This window comes from Hypanus sabinus, chromosome 9, assembly GCF_030144855.1.
Source record: "Hypanus sabinus isolate sHypSab1 chromosome 9, sHypSab1.hap1, whole genome shotgun sequence".
In the NCBI taxonomy this organism is placed as follows: domain Eukaryota; kingdom Metazoa; phylum Chordata; class Chondrichthyes; order Myliobatiformes; family Dasyatidae; genus Hypanus; species Hypanus sabinus.
Window position 1 is genome coordinate 27,039,655 of NC_082714.1, and position 25,236 is coordinate 27,064,890.

General features: G+C 37.3%; 1 protein-coding gene across 3 annotated transcripts in view; it reads left to right on the top strand.

Annotated features, from left to right (window-relative positions):
- Window positions 1–25,236, top strand: part of abcc1 (ATP-binding cassette, sub-family C (CFTR/MRP), member 1) — a 117,025-nt gene that overhangs the window by 70,624 nt on the left and 21,165 nt on the right. For 2 of the 3 annotated variants that reach the window (XM_059979371.1, XM_059979373.1), the window contains exons 17-24: window positions 1,874–2,050; window positions 2,874–3,041; window positions 3,146–3,311; window positions 4,406–4,471; window positions 10,405–10,477; window positions 15,921–16,077; window positions 19,719–19,926; window positions 23,280–23,590. In XM_059979371.1, coding sequence (XP_059835354.1) covers window positions 1,874–2,050; window positions 2,874–3,041; window positions 3,146–3,311; window positions 4,406–4,471; window positions 10,405–10,477; window positions 15,921–16,077; window positions 19,719–19,926; window positions 23,280–23,590 — 1,326 coding nt within the window. The remainder of the gene's footprint in view (window positions 1–1,873; window positions 2,051–2,873; window positions 3,042–3,145; window positions 3,312–4,405; window positions 4,472–10,404; window positions 10,478–15,920; window positions 16,078–19,718; window positions 19,927–23,279; window positions 23,591–25,236) is intronic. The other variant, XM_059979372.1, reaches the window with a different exon arrangement.

A 25,236-nucleotide genomic window follows, 5' to 3' on the forward strand; every position in this document is an offset into this window, starting at 1 on the left:
AGGGATTAAAAGTAACATTAGCAAATTTGCAGATGACACAAAGCTGGGTGGCAGTGTGAAATATGAGGAGGATGTTAGGAGAATGCAGGGTGACTTGGACAGGTTGGGTGAGTGGGCAGATCCATGGCGGATGCAGTTTAATGTGGATAAATGTGAGGTTATCCACTTTGGTGGTAAGAACAGGAAGGCAGATTACTATCTGAATGGTGTCAAGTTAGGACACGGGGAAGTACAGTGAGATCTAGGTGTCTTTGTTCATCAATCACTGTAAGTAAGCATGCAGGTACAGCAGGCAGTGAAGAAAGCTGAACACAAAGTGCACTGCAGATGCTGTGGTCAAATCAACATGTACAAACAAGCTGGATAAACCCAGCAGGTTTTGCAGCATCCGTTGAAATGAGCAGTCAACGTTTCGAGCCGAGATCCTTCGTCAGGACTGAAGATACCGGCAGTTAGAGAATTCGATGTTCATACCAAGGGGCTGGAGACTACCCAAACGGTATATGAGGTGTTGCTCCTCCAACCTGAGTTTGGCCTCATCATGGCAGTAGAGGAGGCCATGTATGGACATAACTGAATGGGAATGTGAAGCAGAGTTGAAGTGGGTGGCAACTGGGAGATCCTGACTGTTGTGGTGGACGGAGAGGAGGTGCTCAATGAAATGGTCCCCCAATCTGTGTTGCATCTCGCTGATGTAGAGGAAGCCGCACCGGGAGCACCAGATGCAATAGATGGCCCCAACAGACTCTCCAAGTGAAGTTTTGCCTCACCTGGAAGGACTGTTCGGGGCCCTGAATGGTGGTAAGAGAGGAGGTGTAGGGACAGGTGTAGCACTTACACTTGCAGGGATAAGTACCAGGTGGGAGATCTGTGGGGAGGGATGTGTGGACCAGGCAGTTGCGGAGGGAATGATCCCTGCGAAAAGAGGGAAAGACGTGCTTAGTAAGAAAGCTAATGACATGTTGCCCTTCATAACAAGGGGAGTTGAGTATAGGAGCAAAGAGGTCCTTTTCTTTTTCTCTCTCCCTCTCCCCTCCCTCTCCCCCCCTGCCCCCCCCCCAGTCTTCTTAAAAGCTGCATAATCAGTGTCCTGTAGTATTAAATAATTTTAAGTTCATCTTTTGTTAATTGATTTGCCAAACTACATGAACTACTTGTAGTTATTTGTTCACTGCTTTTTTCCATCCATGCTCTCTATAATTTCATTTTTCCCTTTTTCATTCCTTCTACCTCCTACTGTACACATCTATAAGTTATTTTAGTTCTCTTGCCAATAAGCTGACCAGACTACAAATTTAATTGTGTTTTCTTGTATAAAGCTACATTCTTTGTGTTAGTAAATGATCACTACCACTCCCCTTAAATTTATTTTAAATCTTTTGCAAAAGTTGTTCAGTTTCTTGCTCCAAAATACAGGTCATTTTTATAAATTTGTGAACTGTAGTCCCAGTTTTCTCTACCATCCTCGTCTAAGTAATGGTCATTCAAGCCTGCCTTTTGTTTAATTTGGCCTTTTCTTTTCACTGGCTTATACATTTGTTAAAAGTCATATATAGGTTTCAGTAGCCTAATGGACAAATGAGATGAAAGATACAATCCTGAATGTAGACCATTGTCTGTTCTCTGCCACAGTTAGGATTTTATTTTGTCTGGTGGATTGTTTTTAAAATTAATTATTTACATGTTTTATTTATGAACACCTTGGAGTAATTGATGTTTTTCCCTGCTGTAAACTTCTTGTGTGCGGTCAACTAATACACTTGTTGAAATAACAAATATGTGAAACCCTTTTCTTGTTCCTTTTATAGTCTTATAGATGCATCAAGGTTAAAATAAAGAGCAAAAAGTTACTCATGGTTTTGTTTATTAACAGAATTCAGTAGCGTATGTTCCACAGCAGGCGTGGATTCAGAATGCATCTTTAAAACAAAATATTCTCTTTGGTGAGAAATTAGTGGAAGAGTGGTACAATAAAGTGGTTGAGGGCTGTGCGCTTCTGCCTGATCTGGAGACTCTGCCTGCAGGAGATGAGACAGAAATAGGAGAAAAGGTTGAGTATGCACATATATTTTACAAATGCTCAATTTCAAATTAAAATGTATTTGATTACTAGAAATATTTTTGTTGGTGGAAAACCATTTATTGTGTAAACATACAATTGTATATTGGTACATTGTGTTGCACCTGGTAAATAACAGCATCAAACATTTTGTAAAACTAACAAATGACAGAACATTTATAGGAAGAGCAATTAGCCAAGTCTGCTAATGAACTATTTATTCCATTCAATTGCCCATACATGATTGGAACAAATTAATTTGTATCTGCTCTTTGAAACATGATTAGATTTAAATTTTAATTGGCTTATTTGGAGAAAGCAGGTGTACTCCAGGAAAGTAAATTTGAATGTACAAACTGCTGCTACAGTACTTAGTTTATCAAATGTTATCATAGCAGGGATCTTGAACCAGAAGTATTTGAATGTGTAGGACATATTTGAATGTGTAGGACATATTTGAATGTGTAGAACAATGTGAGCAATGTCATTTTTGAGTAAGTTGGCCACGAAGTAACACTTAAACATTTGTTTGACTTTTTTTGCAAAATGCTTAATGCCTATAATAAACACTTTAAAATAATCTGTAACAATATAAAATGAAAAGTTTTACTTATTTTCACTATCAAATGAAAAGAGCTTCTGACTCTTCTGATGAAGCCTGTCTTCTAGTTAAGTATAAAATATTGTATTAAAGTTTAGTTTTGTAAAAGAAGCATGCACAGCGAACCATGTTAACATGAGTCATAACTGTCTCAAACAACAGACGATTGTTTAATAAGATCAAATAATTAAATGCTTTGTATTCATCCTATAGGGTGTAAATTTGTCTGGAGGACAGAAGCAGAGGGTGAGTCTTGCTCGAGCAGTATATAGTAATAAAGCAGTGTACTTTCTGGATGATCCACTCTCTGCTGTTGATTCACATGTTGGTCGTCATATCTTTGAAAAAGTGATTGGACCCAATGGTTTACTGAAAGGCAAGGTGAGCAACATCAGAAAGCTCTGCTGTTTATACTTGAATTCTGACTCCCTCTCCTAAAGTAAGTTCTACTCACTCAATGAAATTTGACAAAATTAATTTTACAGACCCGTGTCCTTGTAACTCATGGTATTAGCTTCCTGCCTCAAATGAATATGATTTTTGTGATGGTTGATGGGAGAATTTCGGAGTCTGGAACCTACAAGGAACTTCTAGAACAAAAAGGAGCGTTTTCAGAATTTCTCAGAATGCATGCACCAACAGAAAATGAAGGTGAATTGATAGAAGTATCCATTGTACTGTCCAGAAACACTCTGGAATTGCCTTTCTTGATAGTTTTATCATTTTGCCAGTGTGGTTCCAAAACCTTCCTTTCCATGGGTGGTATAATGTTCCTGTACTTTGTCAAAGCTTTCTCTTGTCATTGTGTTTAATAGAGCTCCTATGAAGTGTTTTTTTCAATTATTAACATTAGATTATGCTTGTAGAGCAGTCCTGAGAGTATTATTTTGAGTATTTGTTAGAAACATTTGTTAGCCACTTTTTGGCTTGTGTATTTTCTTAATCAATTAGGTCATAGATTTTTAGGTAAGTGAGCAGATTTATTATTGAGTGATGCTAATTTGCAACCTGCTGTATAATATCTTAGCTATTATTTTGGTCAAGAATAATTTTTGTTTACACAACTTCAACAAATCTGTCACTTTTGGTAAATATCAATGCATTCAATAGAAATAATTTGAGATTGGTTCTTGTATGTATCAGTAGTTATATCAGGAACAATCAATTTGTTATTTGTGGATCCCCTGGTTCAACCATTTGGTTAAGATGGGTCATTGGAGAAGAAAAAGTTTGAAAACCGCTGGTCTAGAAGATGACACATTGTTGACATATAATGAATTTAATGCCAAAATCAGTTTCGAAGTATTGTTCAGAGGATAGTGGGAAAATGAGGGACTTTTAAAACATTCCATAATAAAGTAAATATATTGGTTTCAGAAGCAACAGTCACAAAGTCCAAGGTATCCTTATTGTTTCTGAGATGATTATTCAGGAATTCAAAATACTTTTGGCTTTAAAATTTCATCAGGCCCATCTGTTTAAATGAGTTACTACTTAAAAGCAGAAACCGTTCAGTGCTATCCATTTGCACTTTAAGTCATCTTGTATCTTTTTATAGATTCATATTAAACACAAATGTGTTTGATGAAAACACAAATGTATGTCTGTGCTCAAGTCGGGAAATATTTCCTTTTTAAAATTTTTATTTATTTATTAATGTTTAGAAAATTACAAAGAATAAATGTGATGATAAAATAGTGAGAAAAATAATATTAACCCTTCCCCCCCTTAACCCTTATCTAAAGAAAAAAAAAAGAAGAGAAAGATTGCCTGGATATCGGAGGATCCCCACATGCTCCATGGAGTTCAAAGTAATTTTAATATTTATTTTTACTTTCCCCAATTACTTTATAATTTTATCTTCAAAGGACCTATGTATTTAATCCTATCTTTTGTAAGTTATGGAAGCCAAATTTCCAAAAATATATCATATTCATTTCTTAGATTGTATGTAATTTTTTCAAGTGGAATAGAACTATGTATTTCATTATTCCAACGATCCATAGTTAAATATAAATCAGATTTCCAAGTAACTGCAATAGCTTTTTTGGCTACTGCCAATGCAATTTTTATAAATTTTTTCTGATACTTATTCAATTTAAGTTTCAGTATTGTCCCTTCAATGTCTCCTAATAAAAATAATACTGGACTATGTGGGAGTTGTGCTCCAGTAATTTGTTCCAATAAAAGTCTTAGATTTATCCAAAATGGTTGAATTTTAAAACAAGACCAAGTCGAATGTAAAAAAGTACCATTTTCTTGATTACATCGAAAACATTGGTCAGACATATTTGAATTTAATCTATTTATTTTCTGTGGTGTTATATATACTTGATGTAAAAAATTATATTGTATTAATCTAAGTTGAACATTTATTGTATTTCTCATACTATCAGAACATATTGACCAGTTTTTTCCATCAATTTTAACATTCAAATCAGATTCCCATTTTTGTCTTGATTTATGAATTCCTGATTTAATTGTGTTTTTGAATCATACATACAAGATGTAAATTTTTAAATTTTTCCTTTTTGAATTAATATTTCTATTTCACTAGGTTTTAGCATCAACATTGTTTGTCCCAGCTTTTCTCGTAAATAATACGTTAATTGTAAATAACAGAAAAGAGTGTTATTTGATATTTTTTAAATGATCAAACGACATCAATATACCTCCTTCAAAACAATCACCTATATATTTAATCCCCCTTTGGAACCAATTATGTAAAAGTTTATTTATTATCCATTGTAAAAGGAATAAGCCTATTTTGAATTAAAGTTCTTTTTGCTAATAAAGCTTTCTTTATCTCATCATCCATATTTACCTTATTCCATAAATCAATCAAGTGTCTTAATATAGGAGATTCTTTTTTTTCCCGTATCCATTTGGATTCCCATTTATATATAAAATCTTCTGTTACGTTTTCTCCTATCTTATCTAATTCTATTCTAATCCATGCCGGTTTTTCTTCATCAAAAAAAGATGCAATAAATCTAAGTTGATTTGCTTTATAATAATTCTTAAAATATGGAAGTTGTAACCCTCCTAAATCAAATTTACTTGTCAATTTTTCCAATTATATTCTTGACGTCTTTCCTTTCCAAAGAAATTTCCTTACATATTTATTCAGTTCTTGAAAAAACTTCTGAGGTAATTGTATTGGTAAAGTTTGGAATAAATATTGCCATCTAGGAAATATATTCATTTTCACAGCATTAACTCTACCTATTAATGTTATTGGTAACATCATCCATTTATCAAGATCCTCTTTTTTTTAAATAATGGCGAATAATTTTGTTTATATAAATTTTTTACATCATTATCAACTCTAATACCTAAATATTTTATCCCATTTATTGACCATCGAAATTGAGTTACTAATCGACATTGATTATAGTTTCCTTTGGTAAGGGGTAAAATTTCACCTTTATCCCAATTTACTTTATACCCTGATACTTCCCCATATTCTTCCAATCTAAAAGATGATCTTTGCAAAGATTGCAATGGGTTTTTTAAATAAATCAAAACATCATCAGCAAATAAATTAATCTTATATTCTTCTTGATTAACTCTAAAGCCCCCAATGTCTGAATCTGTTCTAATTAATTCAGCTAATGGTTCTATTGCCAATACAAATAAAGCAGGTGATAATGGGCAGCCTTGTCTAGTTGACCTCGTTAAGCAAAATGGTGTTGAAATCTGACCATTTGTAACTACTTTAGCTTGAGGATTAGTATTTAAGGTTTTAATCCATTGTATAAAAGATTTTCCTAACTGTTCCAATACCTTAAATTAAAAATCCCATTCCAATCTATCAAATGCTTTTTCTGCATCCAAAGTAACTGCCACACTCATTTCCTCTTTTTTGTGCCAAATGAATTACACTAAGTAACCGGGTTATATTATCCATTGATTGTCTGTTTTTAATAAAACCTGTTTGATCCATATGTATTAATTTTGGTAAATATTTAGATATCTATTAGATAAAATTTAGATATCTATTAGATAAAATTTTTGCTATTATTTTATAATCTGTATTCAACAAAGAAATAGGCCTATATGATGTTGGTTTTAAAGGATCTCTATCTTTTTTTGGCAATACAGTTATGATCGCTGTTAAAAAAGATTGTGGGAGTTTATGCATTTTTTCCACTTGGTGTATTAATTCCAGAAAAGGAGGAATTAATAAATCTTTAAATTTTTTTATAAAATTCAGGAGGAAAACCATCTTCTCCTGGGGATTTATTACTTTGAAGTGATCCTAAAGCTTCTTCAACCTCTTTTAATGTAAAAGGCATATCTAATCCTTTCTGTTCTTCCAAATTTAATTTTGGAAGGGTTATTTGTGATTAAAAATTTATCTATCTCAGCAATCTTATTTTGTGATTCTGATTGATATAGTTCAGTATAAATTTTTTTTAAAGTTTCATTAATTTCTAAAGATTTATGTAACCTTATTTACAGTTGTTCTAATTGCATTTATTGTTTTAGAAGCCTGTTCTGTTTTCAACTGCCAAGCAAGAATTTTATGTGATCTTTCACCTAATTCGTAATATTTCTGTTTAGTTCTCATAATTACTTTTTCTGTACGATATGTCTGGAGTGTATTATATTGTAGTTTTTTTATTAACAAATTGTCTTCGTTTTTCTTCTGTTATCTATCTTTGAGATTTTCTAACTTTATGATATCTTTTTCCAATTGATCTATTTCTGCCATGTATTCCTTCTTAATTTTAGATGTATAACTTATAATCTGACCCCTTTAATCGCTTCCCATAATACAATTTTATCCTCAACTGAATGTAAATTTGTATCCAAAAAAATTGAATCTGTTTTTTCATAAAATCACAAAAATCTTGGCGTTTTAATAAAATTGAATTAAATCTCCATCTAAGAATCAATTCCTCCTTATCCATCATTATCATTGTCATTATCAAGGGGGAATGGTCTGACAGTATTCTTGCTTTATATTCCACACTTTTCACTCTATCTTGAATATTTTTTCAGAATAAAAAAACCAATCCTTGAGTAAGTTTTATGTCTATTTGAATAAAATGAATAATCTCTTTCTCTTGGATTAATTTTTCTCCATATATCAATCAAGTTTAAATCTTTCATTAATGATAAAGTTTTTATTACTTTTGATTTTGTAGCAACTTTAGTTGACCTATCCAAAACTGGATCTAAACAAAAATTAAAATCTCCACCTATTAATGTTTTATCATGTGCATCAGCCAAGTTCAAAAAAACTTCTTGTATGAATTTTACATCATTTTCATTTGGTGCATAAATGCTCATAAAAGTCCATAATTCTGAAAAAAATTGACAATATATAATCACATATCTCTCCACAGAATCAATGATTACATTTTGTATTTTAATTGGTAAAGATTTATTAACCAAAATTGCAACTCCTCTCGATTTTGAATTAAATGAAGCTGCAATGACATTTCCAACCCAATCCCTCTTTAATTTCTTATGTTCTGTTTCTGTTAAATGTGTTTCTTGTAAAAAAGCTAGATCTCCTTTCATTTTCTTAATATATGTTAAAACTCTTTTTCTTTTCACAGATCCATTAATTCCATTAACATTAAAACTTAAAAAATTAAGTAAATTAATCATTCGTAATACCTTGGGAACTCTGTAAAATTCTCCATGTTGCTATGAGTTTCTCCCCAACCATCCAGGCAAAAAAGAAGCAAAATAGAAGAAAGATAACTAATATATAAGGAAAGAAAGTACCCCCCCCCACTAATGTTGCGAATAAAAAGAACACAACATTCCCCCCCCTCCCATTTTACTGGTCATGACAATTGCCAAGATTGTACACGTGAAACTCGCAGCCATCGTTCAGGAGCTCCTCCAGCTCCCCCGCAAAAAAAGAGAAAATCTATTAGTGAAGGAAAGAAAAGAAAATAATTAATGTCTCTACTCCCAATTAATACTCCTCAACCATTTTTTTTTATATAAATGTCCATCAAGTCCAACCTTGTTTCAGTCGTCATCATTAGTCCATTTCATTTCTATAATTCTTTACTCCTCTTCGTGGGCATCAGGTAATTCTTGTACAAATTTCTCCACTTTCCGGTAGTCAACGAAAAATCTTCTTTCTTCGTTATCCAGGAAAATTATCAATTTTGCTGGGTAACTCAATAAAAATTTATAGCCCTTTTCCCATAAAGATTTTTTCACTAGATTAAATTCCTTCCGCCTCTTCAGAAGATCGTAACTTATGTCTGGGTAAAAAAAAACTCTTTTCCCTTCTATTATCAATGACCCATTTCTCTTTTCAGCACCTTGAGTAGCTGCCTTCAAGATCATTTCTTTATCTTGGTACCTTAAGCATTTTATCAAAATTGATCTTGGATTTTGATCTTGTTGAGGTCTTGGTCTTAATGCTCTGTGTGCTCTTTCAATTTCAATTACTTGGCTTCTTTCATTTCTAATATTTTCAGAATCCATTCTTGAAAGAATTTCATTGGATTTTCTCCCTCTGTACCTTCCATAAGACCAACAATTTTGATATTATTTCATCTGCTAGAGTTTTCAAGCGCATCTATTTTTTCCAACATCCGTTTTCTTTCTATTGTCCAGGCAAGATTATTGTCTTCTATCTTATCTATTCTTTCAGTGTTTTCTTCCACTTTTACTTCCATCTCTTTAACTTTATTATCCATCTTTTGTTTTTCCACCACATTATCGAGTGTATTCTGCATCCTTCTTATAGCTTTTAATTCATTCATAATATATATCAGGATATCTTTTATGTCTCCTTTAATCTCTTCCTTCTTTTCCTCTTCTTCTTCCTCTGAATTTCCCAAAGAGTCTGATTCCACTTCCGATTCACTTCCAATTTCACTTCCAACCATAGTTGGGATTTATAGTTTTGTTAATATCTGTTCATGCATACTTGTTTCTTCGCGCATGCGTTGTTCTTGCTGTTTCTTCTTGGAGACCGCCGACATTGCTGCAACTTCCTGTCCCACATCATCAGAAGTGCCATGCACTTCACTGGGAGGAGATCCAACTTGAGTCCGAGGCTTTGCCGAGACGGTTAGGCCTTTTTCCCCGCCGATTTGCGCAGTCTTGGAAGTAGTAGCTTTCTTCTGTTTCGGTTTAGGAGCCATATCAAAAGATAATCCTGAGTTACTTGTAAATAGTTTCTAGTAGATATTTGTTAACTCTTCTTCATTTAAACCCTATTTCATTACTTTTTATGAGGGAGCTGGATTCCCAACGTCTCGATCCTACGTCATCACGTGACGCCCCCCGGGAAATATTTCTAATTTTAAAAACACAAACAGTGTAGCTCATTGACAATCTGTGTATATTCCTGTCTAGTATAATGCTTCCGATAACTGCAGATGCTCCATTCGTGAACCTGCTTAGCTTAACATACGCTTTATCCCTCTGTCCTTCTAATGTGCTTAATTCTTCTGATGCGTAAAGAGGTTAGAAAACCAACCTATTTGGAAGCTAATTTGAAGCACTAAGATGGTATTTCATATTCACTGTATCTGAAGATTACACTACTGTCAAGTAGTCTAGTATTGGTAAGATGGTAACACACACAAAATGTAAAAGGAACTCAGCAGGTCAGGCAGCATCTATGGTTCATTGATAGGGACTTTAATTCAATGTCAAGCCAACATCTTTGATGAATTGCAGACAATTTTGATGCTCTTTACCATTGTTTACAGTAGGATGCTATACTAAATATTTAATTTTCATACTGCTTGCTTAGATGACTCAGCAGGAAAGGAACAGAATGAAAATACCAAAGGTCCGCAAAAGACATGGTACAATTTCCTCCAAGGGTATGTTTTGTAGTTTTGAGTTGTCAATGAATACTGAGCACAAACTTAATTTCAAATGTATTGAAGTGTTATGAAATGTTAATTGTATGAAATTTTATGCATTTTATATGCATTTAAAAGAAAACATTCAATGTGCATTGTTTTCCAAGTTCCACAGAAACTTGGAAAACAATGCACATTGAATGTTTTCTTTTAAATGCATATAAAATCAGAGTTTCAGAAGATGTAACACTAATGGAGCATGCATGGTGAAGAAGTGTAAACGGGGCATCTGATTAGAATTTACAGGATTTCATTGTGCTATTGGACTCATCAAACTTGCACTGTTGGACATGCGCCACACAAACTTCTACTAGCATCTCATTGCACCTGCCTATTCTTTTTTGTCCTTGTGTATCTCATTAACTTGCACTTGAAGGTGTTGTTTTGTGCTGTGAGGAAGTTGCATCTTATTCCCACTCTTGAATATTTTCTCTCGTTTTTGTTAATTTGCCTTTGTGTATACCGTAAATTCCGGACTATAAGCCGCGACTTTTTTCCCACGCTTTGAACACTGCGGCAACACTGCGGCCTATACTACGGTGCGGCTAATGCATGTTTTTTTTTCATGCCGCCTAAAACATTTTGCCTCGTAACAGTAGACCAATAAAATTGATGAGTAGTTCACAGAGGTCCAATGAAATTGAAATTGTACGATAAATCAAGCGCACTTTCACAATTAAATTATTGTAAATCAGTCATTTGTACTCACCCTCATCAACATGGAAAACACTCGAAGAAAAGCATATGATGCAGCTTTTAAGTTAAAGGCGATCAATCTGGAGGTTGAAGAAGGAGATCGAGCTGCTGCACATAATCTTGGCATAAATGAATCGATGGTGAGACGGTGGAAACGCCAGCGTGAAGAACTGAGTCAATGCAAAAAGACGACAAAAGCTTTCAGAGGTAATCATAGCAGATGGCCCGAACCTGAAAACTTTCTTGAAGACTGTGTTAACACACAGAGAGCAGGCGGCCGCGGTGTTTCCATCGTGCAGATCAGACTGAAGGCTAAAGCAATCGCCACCAAAGTGAAAATCGAAGATTTTAGAGGTGGGTCATCGTGGTGTTTTAGATTTATGAGAGGAAAAGGCCTGTCTGTCAGGGTATGCACGACTCTGTGTCAGCAGCTCCCTCCCGACCACGAGGAAAAACTTGCTAACTTCTGCACATTCACTCAAACAAAGATAGCAGAGAATTCCATTGGGCCAGATGATATAAATATGGATGAAGTACCTTTGACGTTTGACCTGCCTCTCACTCGGACTGTTAATAAAAAAGGTGACTCGTCCATCACACTGAAAACAAGTGGCCATGAGAGAATGCATTTTACTTGTGTTCTGAGCTGCACAGCATCCGGACTAAAGCTTCCACCGATGGTGATTTTTAAGCGGCTGACGATGCCAAAGGAAAAATTCCCAAAAGAAATCATGGTGAAAGTCAATAAGAAAGGTTGGATGACGGAGAGTCTAATGAAGGATTGGCTGAGAGATTGCTACGCCAAACAACCAGGGGGATTTTTTCACAGAAAAAAAGCATTGCTCATTATGGACAGCATGAGGGCCCATATAACAGATTCAGTGAAAGCTGCCATCAAGAGTACAAACTCAATTCCAGCTGTGATTCTTGGGGGCACCACGAAGTATTTGCAGCCACTGGACATCAGCGTAAACCGGGCATTTAAAGTGGCGCTGCGCGTTGAGTGGGAGGCTTGGATGACGAGCGGCAAGAAATCCTTTACCAAAACAGGACGCATGCGAAGAGCATCTTTAACTCAAGTCTGCCAGTGGATCCTAAATGCGTGGAGCCGTGTCACAACATCCACCATCACCAACGGGTTTCGAAAGGCTGGACTGCGTGATGAAGAGGACCGCGTGCGCTCAAGTGAGAGCGACAACGAAGAGACTGAAGTGAGTGACGAGATCCTGAGGTTGTTCAATTCGGACACTGAAGAAGAGGACTTTGATGGTTTTAGTGCGCAGGAGGAAGATGAAGAAGGCGATCAATAACTTTTCCTGGTAGGCTGCAGTATATATATATTTTTTTACCAGTCGTTAGGAGATATTGGAATGTTGTTTGTGCACTGTTCAGTAAAAAAGTATAAGCAACGTAATTTGTGTGTTACCAATACGTATGTATATTTAAAAGTAGCTGTGTTACTGGCACTGTTTGAAAAAAAGCATTTGCAATATATATTTGTTTATGTTACCATACAGATTTAATTAAAAGTTTAAAAAATCCTCACGTGTAATATCTTTCTGTGTAAATATCTCATATTACAATGTGGGACACCTGCGGCTTAAAATCCGGTGTGGCCTGTGCAAGTACAAAATTGATTTTCTTTCTAAAATTAGAGCGTGCGGCTTTTAATCAGGTGCGCTCTGTAGTCCGGAATCTACGGTAATTCTTCCAGAAATAAGTTTTACAGCTTTTTTTGACTTGTTACTTTATTCTTTTCTTGTGGACTAATAGATCCTTTAGAGATTTAAAAAAAATAACTGTTTCGCCTTAAGTTTCTAAGGAATATTTTTTTTATTCCTCTAGCAAGATATTTCACCTTTTATATTAAGACTCAAGATGCAGATGCTGGAATTTGGAGCATCAACTTGCAGGAGGAACTTAGCTGATCATGGTCTTTCTTAATTATACTTCTCCAATCCTGCCAACATCTTCAATACATTCTCAAGTACTAACACAAGCTTCCTCTGGTGTGCTACCAGAAATGTATATAATACTACAGCTATTATGCCAGGGAACCAGAGATGAGTTTAAAAATCATTGCCAAGAATGACATCGGGTCTTGATAAAGGATTTCGACCTGAAGAATTGATGATTTCCTTTTCCTTCACTCACCCCAGTCAAATAGAGGCTGTTCAACCCACTGAGTTCTTCCAGCAGATTGTATTGTCCTTTGTAATGAAATTTAATGGTATGCATTCTGCAATCTTATTTGTCCCATTTTCCAGTTTCTATTTTGAAGCCTGTTTGTCATCCATTTTGCTGCATGACCCTTGTTTGCCAGCTCATACACTAATCTATTTTGAAGCCATATACTCTATTGCTGTTGTTCACCTTTTTTCATTCACGCTACTTTTAAAATCTTGGTCAGATGTTATCTTGCCTTTTTGAAATCGATTTCTAGGTTTTTTCAATTATTATTTTGTCTGAAGATTTGAAAATCATTCTTGGCATTGATTCCCTGGCATATAGTTAGAGTCCTATGTATAGCTCCGGTAATACACAGCAGAAAGGTTGTGTTAATACTAGAGAGTGCAGAGTAAAATTTGGCAGAGCTGTAAGGGTAATATCATGAAGAGACTGGTTAGTTTGGGATGCTTCTTTTTAAACAAATTAAATTGGTGGATGGTTTAATTAACATGTATAATGTTTGAGAACTTCCATCCTGCCCTTAAATTTACTCAGTCCATTTCTGACACCCCACTGCCCATTCTCGATCTCTCTGCCTCAATCTCTGGAGACAAAACTGTTTGTAAACCTACTGATTCTCAAGGCCATCTTAACTATACTGTATCTCTTCCCACCCTGTCTCCCGTGGATTTGCTATTCCCTTTTCAGTGATGTCCTTGTCCTTCATAGAACGGGATTTCCCTTCCTCCACTATTGATTCTGGACTTGCATGCTCACCCTATCTTCCCAATGCCTTAACAGTGATAGATTTCCTCTTGTCCTTATCTTTTGTATCCAACACATCATTCTCCACAACTTCCACTATCTCTAAATGGATCCTGTCAGCAAACACATCTTTACTTCTCTCCCCCCTCCCCTCATTCTCCATTTTCTGCAGGGAGCACTCCCTCCATGATTTCCTTGTCGATTTGTCCCTCATCACTAATCTCCATCCCAGCACATTTATTTATTGAGATGCAGCAAGGAATAAGCATTTCTGGTCCTTCAAGCCGTGCTGCCCAGCTAATCCTGATTTAATCCTAGCCTAATGATGGGACAATTTACAAAGACCAATTAACCTAACAGCTGGACTGTGGGAGGAAACCAGAGCACCCAGAGAAAACCAACATGGTCACAGGGAGAATGTATAGATAACTTACAGGCAGCGAAGGGAATTGAACATACGTTGCTGGTACTGTAAAGCGTTGTCCTGACCATGAGGCATCTGTGCCACCCATTATTGTCAAGAGCAGCCATGAACATAGTCACTTGCTCAAATGATCAGATATAGTCGGGGTATCTATTTTCTGCATGCAGAAAGCACACATTGATGGTCCTTCACCATTGGTTAGTTATTATCAGATATACCAAGCTGTCAGCACAAGTGCTGTAGGCTCGATGTCAACTTTTAAGCGAAGTTTGGATAGGTTATCACTGCAAGTGGCCAAATAGCTACACCTGTCCATTCACCTCCTCCCTCATCTCCATTCAGGGCCCTAAACAGTCCTTCCAGGTGAGGCAACACTTAATTTGCAAATCTGCAGGGGCAGATTGTATCTGGCGCTCCTGGTGTAGCCTCCTCTACATTGGTAAGACCTGTCATAAATTGGGGGACCACTTTATCAAGCAGCTACGCTCCATCTGCTCCATCAGCCAAAAGTGGAACTTTCCGGTGATTAATCATTTTAATTCTGAATCCCACTCCTGTTCTTACATGTTGGTCCATGGCTGCCTCTTGTGCCACATCCTCCAGGTAGAAGAGTAACATCTTAATGACATTTCTGGGTAGACACCAACCTTGTGGCATGAACATTGATTTCTCTTCCTGGTTAAAAAAAAAAATCCTTTTGTCCTCCATCTTCTTCTTTTCCTCCACACTGGCCTCTTACCTCTTTTTGCCTACCTATCACCTCCCCTGGTGCCCTTCCTCTTTCCCTTTCTCCTGTCATCCACTCTCCTCTCCTGTTAGGTTTCTTTCTCTCTAGCCCTTTATTTTTCCCACCCATATGGCTTAATCTATCATGTTAGCTATCCTCCTTGCCCTCCCCCATCTTTTTATTCTGGCATTTTCCTCCTTTCTTTCAAGTCCCAAAGTCTTGTCCTGAAACATCAACTATTCATTTCCACGGATGCTGCCTGACCAGAGTTTTGTGTGTTTGTGTGCGTCTAATGTTCGAGAAGTTAAGAAGGAAATGCACATGTTCCTTCTAGTAGAGGAAAATAGTCAAAACACAATGACTTAAGTGAGTTGGTAGAAGGATTAGTAGAGAGTTGAGGGGAAAAAACCGTTCAATGAGTTTTCAATAAATTTTAACCAACTATGGTATGCAAAACTTTGCATGTGATGTTGCAATTCTGTTCAGCAATGTAACATGTTGACTCATAATCACAGATTAATTGGCATTGTATTCCATAAATGCAATAAAATCCTTTATTATTTGTTCTATGAGATATGACCACGAGTGTTTAATTGTAGAATTGTTTCTTTCTCTTCCAGTGCTCTTGGCAAGAACAAGTCCGCCTCTGGGTCTAATGATCAGATAGCAACACATTCTGAGCAGCAAAATTCACCAAAAATGGACAACTCTGGAAAAGAAGAAAGAAAAAAAGCTGTTGTGAAACTAGCAGAAGCTGATAAAGCTCTGACTGGTAGGGTAAGGAAATGTTTCTATCTTATAGCTGGAGTAGCTGCATGCAGGGAGTGGATTACTCCAATCAAGCATGAGTACGAAGACACTGTAAATCTGCCCTTCCCTCAACCACATCAGTGATTGCTCTAGTGTCATAATTATAAGTGCTAATCCATGCTCTAAGCTTGATGGACTTCCCTGGGAGGCTCTTTGTATTAAAATACACGTAGTTGAGCCTGCTATCCTCTTCATGCTCCCTAGCCCACCTTTGTTTCCTCTGCTCACTGAACGTGCATGGTTTATCCTCTACATTTGAGTTGGTCTCCCCATCTGTTGCACTGCAACTGTGCTTCCTTTTCCTTGGCCAAATTAGTTTAAATCCTCTTAAGCAGCTCAAGCAAACGTCCTTGCAACAATATTTGTTCACTTCCAGTTAATGTGCAACATATTCTCCTTGTGCAAACTTCACCTGCCCCAGAAGTGATTCTGATGATCTAAGTTCTTCATCCTCCGCCAGCTCTTTAGTCACTCATTCATCTGTCCTTCACTAGCTCTGTCCTGTTTGGTGAATCAACCTGTTTTAGCCTTCTACTTTAGCACACCTTCACATAATCAGTTGTGGTAAATATTCCACTGATAAAGCTCACCATTTGCTTGTCCTGAAGTGGCACCCATCTTCCCTGCAGACGCCTGCTGTGAAACTGGTTCTGAACTTGTAAGAGGAACCTCAGGCAAGGCAAAGCATCTCATGGCATAAAAGGATGTCTAACTCCTCTTTTAAGTCGAGTCACTTTTTATTGTCATTTCGACCATAACTGCTGGTACAGTACACAGTAAAAACGAGACATTTTTCAGGACCATGGTACTACATGAAACAGTACAAAAATTACACTGAACTACGTGAAAACAACACAGGAAAAAAACTACACTAGACTACAGACCTACCCAGGACTGCATAAAGTGCACAAAACAATGCAGGCATTACAATAAATAATAAACAAGACAGTAGGCACAGTAGAGGGCAGTAAGTTGGTGTCAGTCCAGGCTCTAGGTATTGTGGAGTCTGATGGCTTGGAGAAAGAAACTGTTACATAGTCTGGTTGTGAGAGGCCGAATGCTCTGGTGCCTTTTCCCAGATGGCAGGAGGGAGAAAAGTTTGTATGAGGGGTGCGTGGGGTCCTTCATAATGCTGTTTGCCTTGCGGGTGCAGCGTGTAGTATTAATGTAAATGTCTGTAATGGCAGGAAGAGAGACCCTGATCGTCTTCTCAGCTGACTTCACTATCTGCTGCAGGGTCTTGCGATCCGAGATGATGCAATTTCCATACCAGGCAGTGATGCAGCTGCTCAGGATGCTCTCAATACAACCTCTGTAGAATTTCTTTCTTGTGGGCTAGTAAAGTTGGTCTTCCACATTTGCTGGCTGTCAAAAGTATTGTTTAAATTGAATACTTGTAAATGTCTTCACCAGATGTAATGCTCAAAATCATGATCATTATTTATTTTAAAAAAACACAGAGTTGCACATGTAAAAACAAAAAAAAAACATCAGCTGAAAAGGGAATTAACATATATAGGACTTGCTGCTACTCTCTCGGCCACAACTTCCAACTTTAACTCAGTTGCCCTTATGGGCTTCCACTTGATTAATCTGACAGACACACATTGTCTAGCCTAAGTCCAGGAATCTAAGGAAGTTTACTCTTTTCTGTTAGACTCTCATGAGGAATCCATCAGTATAGCTCAGATATCCTGCATGTGGTATTCATTTGAAATTTGGGACCTCAGCTTTAATTAAATAGGTGAATACTGGAATAGAGTCACATTTAGACGGACATTTGGGGCTAATAAATCTTGCGGCTTTTATACTCAAGTTGATGTTTTTGTTTGCTTTGATTGTCCTTGTATCTTCCAAAGATGTACTTATCCCAATCCTGTCATACTTGTACTATGTACCTTTTCTTTCTTACTCTACCAATTTGTTACAAAATAATTAATGATGAATCTGGTGACCACCTAACTTAAATAATGTGAAGTGGCAAGTTGGTGCTCACAAATAGGATTTGTGAACAATATGTGGACATAGCATAAATCTGTGCGCATTATGGTATAAATACCCGGTCTATTGTTGCTTGCATACAATCTTGGCAAGTATTAGCATGTAGGCTATAATTTTTTTGTCCTGCATATTTTGTTCTGATTATTGGTTTTTTTGCAAGTTTTTATTATTTTCTCTGAACGTACAAATTTACATTAATGGCATCTTTCTCCAGGCTGAGAGACCTTGCTGCCACCAAGGTGTCGTCACTAGGACAGCGAGTTGCTTACTGTTCACCTGTGCTAAATCCACTTTGAATTATATTTTATTAACTTATTTGTGGTTTGTTTTTGTTTTTTGTGCTGTGTGTAATATATGTTTGTGGGTGCATCATGGTCCACTAGGCTTGATTTTTGGGGCAGATATCTGGGCAAGTGGAAAACGTTGAAGTTGGGGATCAGCAATTAAAATTCTCTTGGGTTTACATCGTTATATAAAAGGATGAAGATCAGTTCTAAATTGGGCAGGGCCAAGCTTGCTAGACCGAGATGCAAATGGACATTTAAATAGTAAATCAGCATCAGGTCCCTGTGAAACAAGGTAGATATGGTGAGGGTTCAGAACAAGGAAATTGTAGACTCATAGATGTTGAGGAATCAACATCTTGAACCCGAAGAAGATGCGGAGGGGAAATTAAGCAGAAATGATAATGAGCACTTGGAATGCTTTTATCGCCCCCCCCCCCCCCCCCCCCCCCCCCGCCCGGCTTTCTCAAATGCAACATGTTCTTACTGAATGTTGGTATTAAGGAAGAAAATGTGATGTATTGGAAATAATAATCAATGATAAGGGGTGTGACAACTTTAAAAGTTGGATGATGATAATGCCTCATTCAAATCATGGGCAAGTTGTTTGTTTCATTGTCTTTAAAGGACAATGAATTTCAAGGGATGACTGTGGTGTCTATGAACTAATACATGTGGGTTTACTGTATATGACCATGAACACATTCTTACCCCTTGGAGTTTTAATAAGGCATTAAGGCTTGGTTTTTAGACAGCTTTTTTAAACCTAATGATTATATGAAACATGGAGTCTCAATTTTCTAGCCACTATCATACACTGAAAGGAAACATTTAGTCTCTTGGAATAGTGTTGACTCCAAATTGAATCCATAACTAAAGAAATGACAATAAAATAAAATCGATTACTATGGTTTGACAGAGACACCATGATTTTACAAAAGGGAAATTATTCTTTTTGGAAATGTAACTAGGGTAGGGAAAAGGGGAACCTATGGATAAGTTATTTGTTTCAGAAGACCTTCAGTAAGGTGCTACAGAGGTAGCCATGTACGATACCTCATGGGTTTGAGAATAGCATATTACCAGAGATGCTGGGTAATGTGGTGGGGGTAGGGCTAAATGGATCTTTTGTCAGGCTGGCAAGCTATAATAAGAAGGATGCCTTGGACTCTGTGCTGGGCCACGATCATTTAAATTAGCAGTAGTGACAGCAACAAAAGAGCAACTCATGGGTATGTGAACTTTGCTAATAGAAGTTAGATTGGAAATAATGGCTGTCTCTTATTTTGTACTATGTGTTGATTATGCTTATTTAAAACTCAGGTCAAATTCAGCGTTTTCTGGACCTATTTAAAAGCAATTGGAGTCTGCGCCTCTTTCTGGATTGTATTATTCTACATCTGCCAACATGTAGCATCCTTATTGTCTAACTACTGGTTGAGCTTATGGACAGATGATCCAGTTGTTAATGGGACACAACTGCATACCACACTCAGATTGGGAGTATATGGTGCACTTGGAACAGCTCAAGGTTTGTAATGTATCTTTGAATTGTGATGATATGAAGGCAGCTGAGAAAAGTCATTAGTTCTGAAAGTTTTGATATTTATTATCCATTGTAAGTAAAGGGCATTATTGCAACCTTTGTAAATAGATATTTGATAAATTGTTACTTCTAAGGTATGGATTTTATTTATAAATGCCCCTTTAAGGGAATTTATTTTGTAACAAAGTGGTCAGGTTTAGTTTACAGTTAAACTCTAAGTACCTCACTAGTACAGAAATGATAATGAATAGATTTTTTTATCTTGTTGCGAACATTTTAATAGTGTTTGTTCTAAATGTATCATGCAAAATTGTATTACATTGTAGAATGTATGCTATTTAAAAACATATATTTTAACTTTTAATCTATTCTGGCTAGTCACTGCAACTCTTTCAAGTTGCCAACTACTCGACCTTTCGTTTGCTCATTGAAATTGTCAATATCAGTTTCTCGATGTTCTTTTTGATAGAAAAACCTCCAACTTGCAATCAGTTTTCTTTTCACTATTAGTCCAGTGTTTATGCCCTAAGTTCAAGGGGAGTGAACTTATTTGTAAAGAGATGGCTTAGCCATGCTTTGAGTAGGAAACATCAGCAAATTTGGGTAGGCCATCCCAACTCTAACAAAAATGCCTATAATCATTTTGAGGGATAAAGGTGACCACTTTGTTTTGTCAAGACAACTTTACTATAGACTCTTAAAGCTCTTGTCTCGACTCACTTCATTGTCTGAATACTAATGAGTATTTTCTGGATTTCTTTGTCACCCAGTGAGTTCTGTTGCCTTTGTTACATCCCTTATTTAGACTGACTACACTTTGGCCCAGGTTACTTTGTACCATTATTTCCGAAGTGTCAAAGCTTTTACCAAATGCAATGCTACATTTGATCTTTTTGCCCTTGTCATTCATTACCAGCTGCTTTCATTTCCTTAACATTATTATTTGTCAGACCACCCAAATAAGCTTATTTCTCTCCATCTTTTCCATTTAAAATTGTTCATGTCTTTATCATCTTTATCTTTATCTCTTCCACTTTTCTGCCCGATGGCCTCTTTTGAAATCATCCTTGAGAAACTTAAGCTAGCCCGAGATCTCTGATATCCTATTCAGCACTAAGTTCTTTTCATCTTTCTCCTTGCTTTTGGCTATGACCTTCTTCGCCTCAATGCTTTGGATTCACAATTCTCCATTGTTTTAGTCTACAATAGGTTTCCACTCAGTGGCCACCTTATTAGGAACCTCTTGTACCTAATAAAGTGGCCAGTGAGTGTATGTATGTTCATGGTCTTTTGCTGCTATCCACTTCAACGTTTTACATGTTGTGTGGTCAGAGATGCTCTTCTGCACACCACTGTTGCAACACATGGATATTTGAGTTACTGTGCCATCCTGTCAGCTTGAACCAATCTGGCCTCTCTCATTAACAAGGCATTTTTGGCCTATAAACTGCTGTTCACTGGATCTTTTATGTTTTTTTTACACCATTCTCTGTTAATTCTAGAGACTGTTATATAACCATATAACAATTACAGCACAGAAACAGGCCATCTCTGCCCTTCTAGTCCTTGCCGACGCTTACACTCGCCTAGTCCCACTAGCCCGCACTCAGCCCGTAACCCTCCATTCCTTTCCTATCCATATACCTATCCAATTTTACTTTAAATGACAATACCGAATCTGCCTCTACCACTTCTACTGGAAGCTCATTCCACACAGCTACTACTCTCTGAGTAAAGAAATTCCCCCTCGTGTTACCCTTAAACTTTTGCCCCTAACTCTCAAACTATATCCTCTTGTTTGAATCTCCCCTACTCTCAATCGAAAAAGCCTATCCACGTCAACTCTATTTATCCCCCTCATAATCTTAAATACCTCTATCAAGTCCCCCTTCAACCTTCTACGCTCCAAAGAATAAAGACCTAACTTGTTCAACCTTTCCCTGTAACTTAGGTGCTGAAACCCAGGTGACATTCTAGTACATCTTCTCTGTACTCTCTCTATTTTGTTGACATCTTTCCTATAATTCGGTGACCAGAACTGTACACAATACTCCATATTTGGCCTTACCAATGCCTTGTACAATTTTAACATTACATCCCCACTCCTATACTCAATGCTCCGATTTATAAAGGCCAGCGTACCAAAAGCTTTCTTTACCACCCTATCCACGAGATTCCACCTTCAGGGAACTATGCACCATTATTCCTAGATCACTTTGTTCTACTGCATTCTTCAATGCCCTACCATTTACCATGTATGTCCTATTTGGATTATTCCTACCAAAATGTAGTACCTCACACTTATCAGCAATGAAGCTCCATCTGCCATCGTTCAGCCCATTCTTCTAACTGGCCTAAAGCTCTCTGCAATCTTTGAAAACCTACTTCATTATCCACAACACCTCCTACCTTAGTATCATCTGCATACTTACTAATCCAATTTACCACCCCATCATCCAGATCATTACTGTATATGACAAACAACATTGAACCCAATATAGATCTCTGAGGCACACCACTGGTCACCGGCCTCCAACCTGACAAGCTGTTATCCACCACTACTCTCTGGCATCTCCCTTCTAGCCACTGTTGAATCCATTTTACTACCTCAATATTAATACCTAACAATTGAACCTTCCTGACTAAACTTCCATGTGGAACCTTGTCAAAGGCCTTACTGAAGTCCATATAGACAACATCCACTGCTTTACCCTTGTCAACTTTCCTCGTAACCACTTCAAAAAATTCAATAAGATTTGTCAAACATGACCTTCCACGCACAAATCCATGCAGACTACTCCTAATCAGACCCTATCTATTATTGTTGTGTATGAAAATCCCAGGAGTCCAGCAGTTTCTGAGATACTCAAACCTCTCTGTCTTGACACAAACAATTATTCCACTGTGAATGTCACTGAGGTTGCATTTCTTCCCCATTCTAATGTTGGGTCTGAATAACAACTGAATCTCTTGACCATATCTGAATGCTTTTATGCATTGTGTTGCTGCCTCATGATTGGGTAATTAGATATTTGCATAAGTGAACAGGTGTACCTAATAAAGTAGCCACTGAGTTGTATATCTTACAGCTTTTTACATTCAGTACTGAGTTCTGCATGGCTCACTTTTCAACTGCTTAGACCTTGTGCTTGAATGTTTTGCCACTTTTTCATCTCCCTGTTGTCGTAAAATTGAGCGATTGTTCCTTGTGTTTCTTTTGGTTGGATCCACTTGCTTCCTTGTACCTCTGAAAGGCCTTGGCAAGTAGTCTGAGTTTTAAGATGTTGGACTGGCTTCTTTCCTGGTTCTGCCGTAAATTAACTTTCGTACTTTTGCAGGTGTTTTTGTGCTCTTTTCCTCATTGATGATGAGTGTTGGAGGAATATCGGCTTCCCGTCGTCTCCATGTTAACGTGTTGTATGATGTGCTGAAGTCACCAATGAGCTTTTTTGAACAGACTCCAAGTGGTAACTTGGTAAACCGCTTCTCCAAAGATGTTGATACAATAGACACAGTGCTTCCAATGGTGATTAAAATGTTCTTGGGATCGCTCTTCAATGTTCTCACTTCTTGTGTGGTGATTTTGGTAGCCACACCATTAGCTGCAGTGATTATCCCTCCCCTGGGACTTCTCTACTTTTTTGTGCAGGTCTGTATCAATGGTTTATTACAGTGTTGATCTTTGCAACTCATTGTTCAGTGTTTTCCATCTTTAAATGGTACATGGAGTTGTGCTGTAACGTGATTGTTGCATTCCTAAGAAACCTTGCATTATAGAAGGTTGACTTGTAAAAATAATGTGTGTCAAGAGCTGGAGTTTCAGGCTAACAACAACAAAGTTAATTTTTCTGTAGGGTTTTCAAAAAAAATGAGCTTATAACAGCTGTAAGTTTATTTTGTTAATAAATAATCTTTGTTAATAGATTATGGTTGCACTATTATCAGTAGAAGTGATTGCTTGTCAATTCCCAGTGATCTCCCATGCTGAACCCAGCAGCCTGGGTTTTTAATCAATGATATTTGATTAATAATTGGAGTTTATGTGTAAACAGTTTTCTCTCAAGGACAGTGTTTTGGTTTATCAGTTTCCAAAACACCCCTTAAATGGCTCTGTAGCTCCAAATTGTGTTCCCTAATTTATTAATCTCATTATCTCCAAAACAAGATTCTGCAGATGCTGGAATTCTTGAGAAACCCATAGAAGCTGCTGGAGGAACTGAGCAACCCACACAAAGTGCTAGAGGGTGGCATGGAAACATTAAGGCTATTACAGTACCAATGAACAAAGAACAATACAGCACTGTACAAGCCATTCGGCCCACAATGTTGTGCTGACCCTTAAACCCTGCCTCCCATATAACCCTCCACCTTAAATTCCTCCATATACCTGTCTAGTAGTCTCTTAAATTTCACTAGTGTATCTGCCTGCACCACTGACTCAGGCAGTGCATTCCACGCACCAACCACTCTCTGAGTAAAAAAAAACCTTCCTCTAACATCTCCCTTGAACTTTCCTCCTCTTACCTTAAAGCCATGTCCTCTTGTATTGAGCAGTGGTGCCCTGGGGAAGAGGTGCTGGCTATCCATCCTATCTATTCCTCTTAATATCTTGTATACCTCTGTCATGTCTCCTCTCATCCTCCTTCTTTCCAGAGAGTAAAGCCCTAGCTCCTTTAATCTCTGATTATAATGCATACTCTCTAAACCAGGCAGCATCCTGGTAAATCTCCTCTGTACCCTTTCCAATGCTTCCACATCAGTCCTATAGTGAGGTAACCAGTACTGGACACAGTACTTCAAGTGTGGCCTACCCAGAGTTTTATAGAGCTGCATCATTACCCCGCAACTCTTAAACTCTATCCCACGACTTATGAAAGCTAATACTCCATAAGCTTTCTTAAGTACCCTATCTACCTGTGAGGCAACTTTCAGGGATCTGTGGACATGTACCCCCAGATCCCTCTGCTTTTCCACACTTCCAAGTATCTTGCCATTTACTTTGTACTCTGTCTTGGAGTTTGTCCTTCCAAAGTGTACCACTTCCCATTTCTCTGGGTTGAACTCCATCTGCCACTTCTCAGCCCACTTCTGCATCCTATCAATGTCTCACTGCAATCTTAGACAATCTTCTACACTATCTACAACACCACCAACAAATTTGCTAACCCACCCTTCCACCCCCACATCCAGGTTGTTGATAAAAATCATTTAAAGTAGAGGTCCCAGAACTGATCCTTGTGGGACACCACTAGTCACAACCCTCCAATTCGAATGTACTCCCTCCACCACGACCCT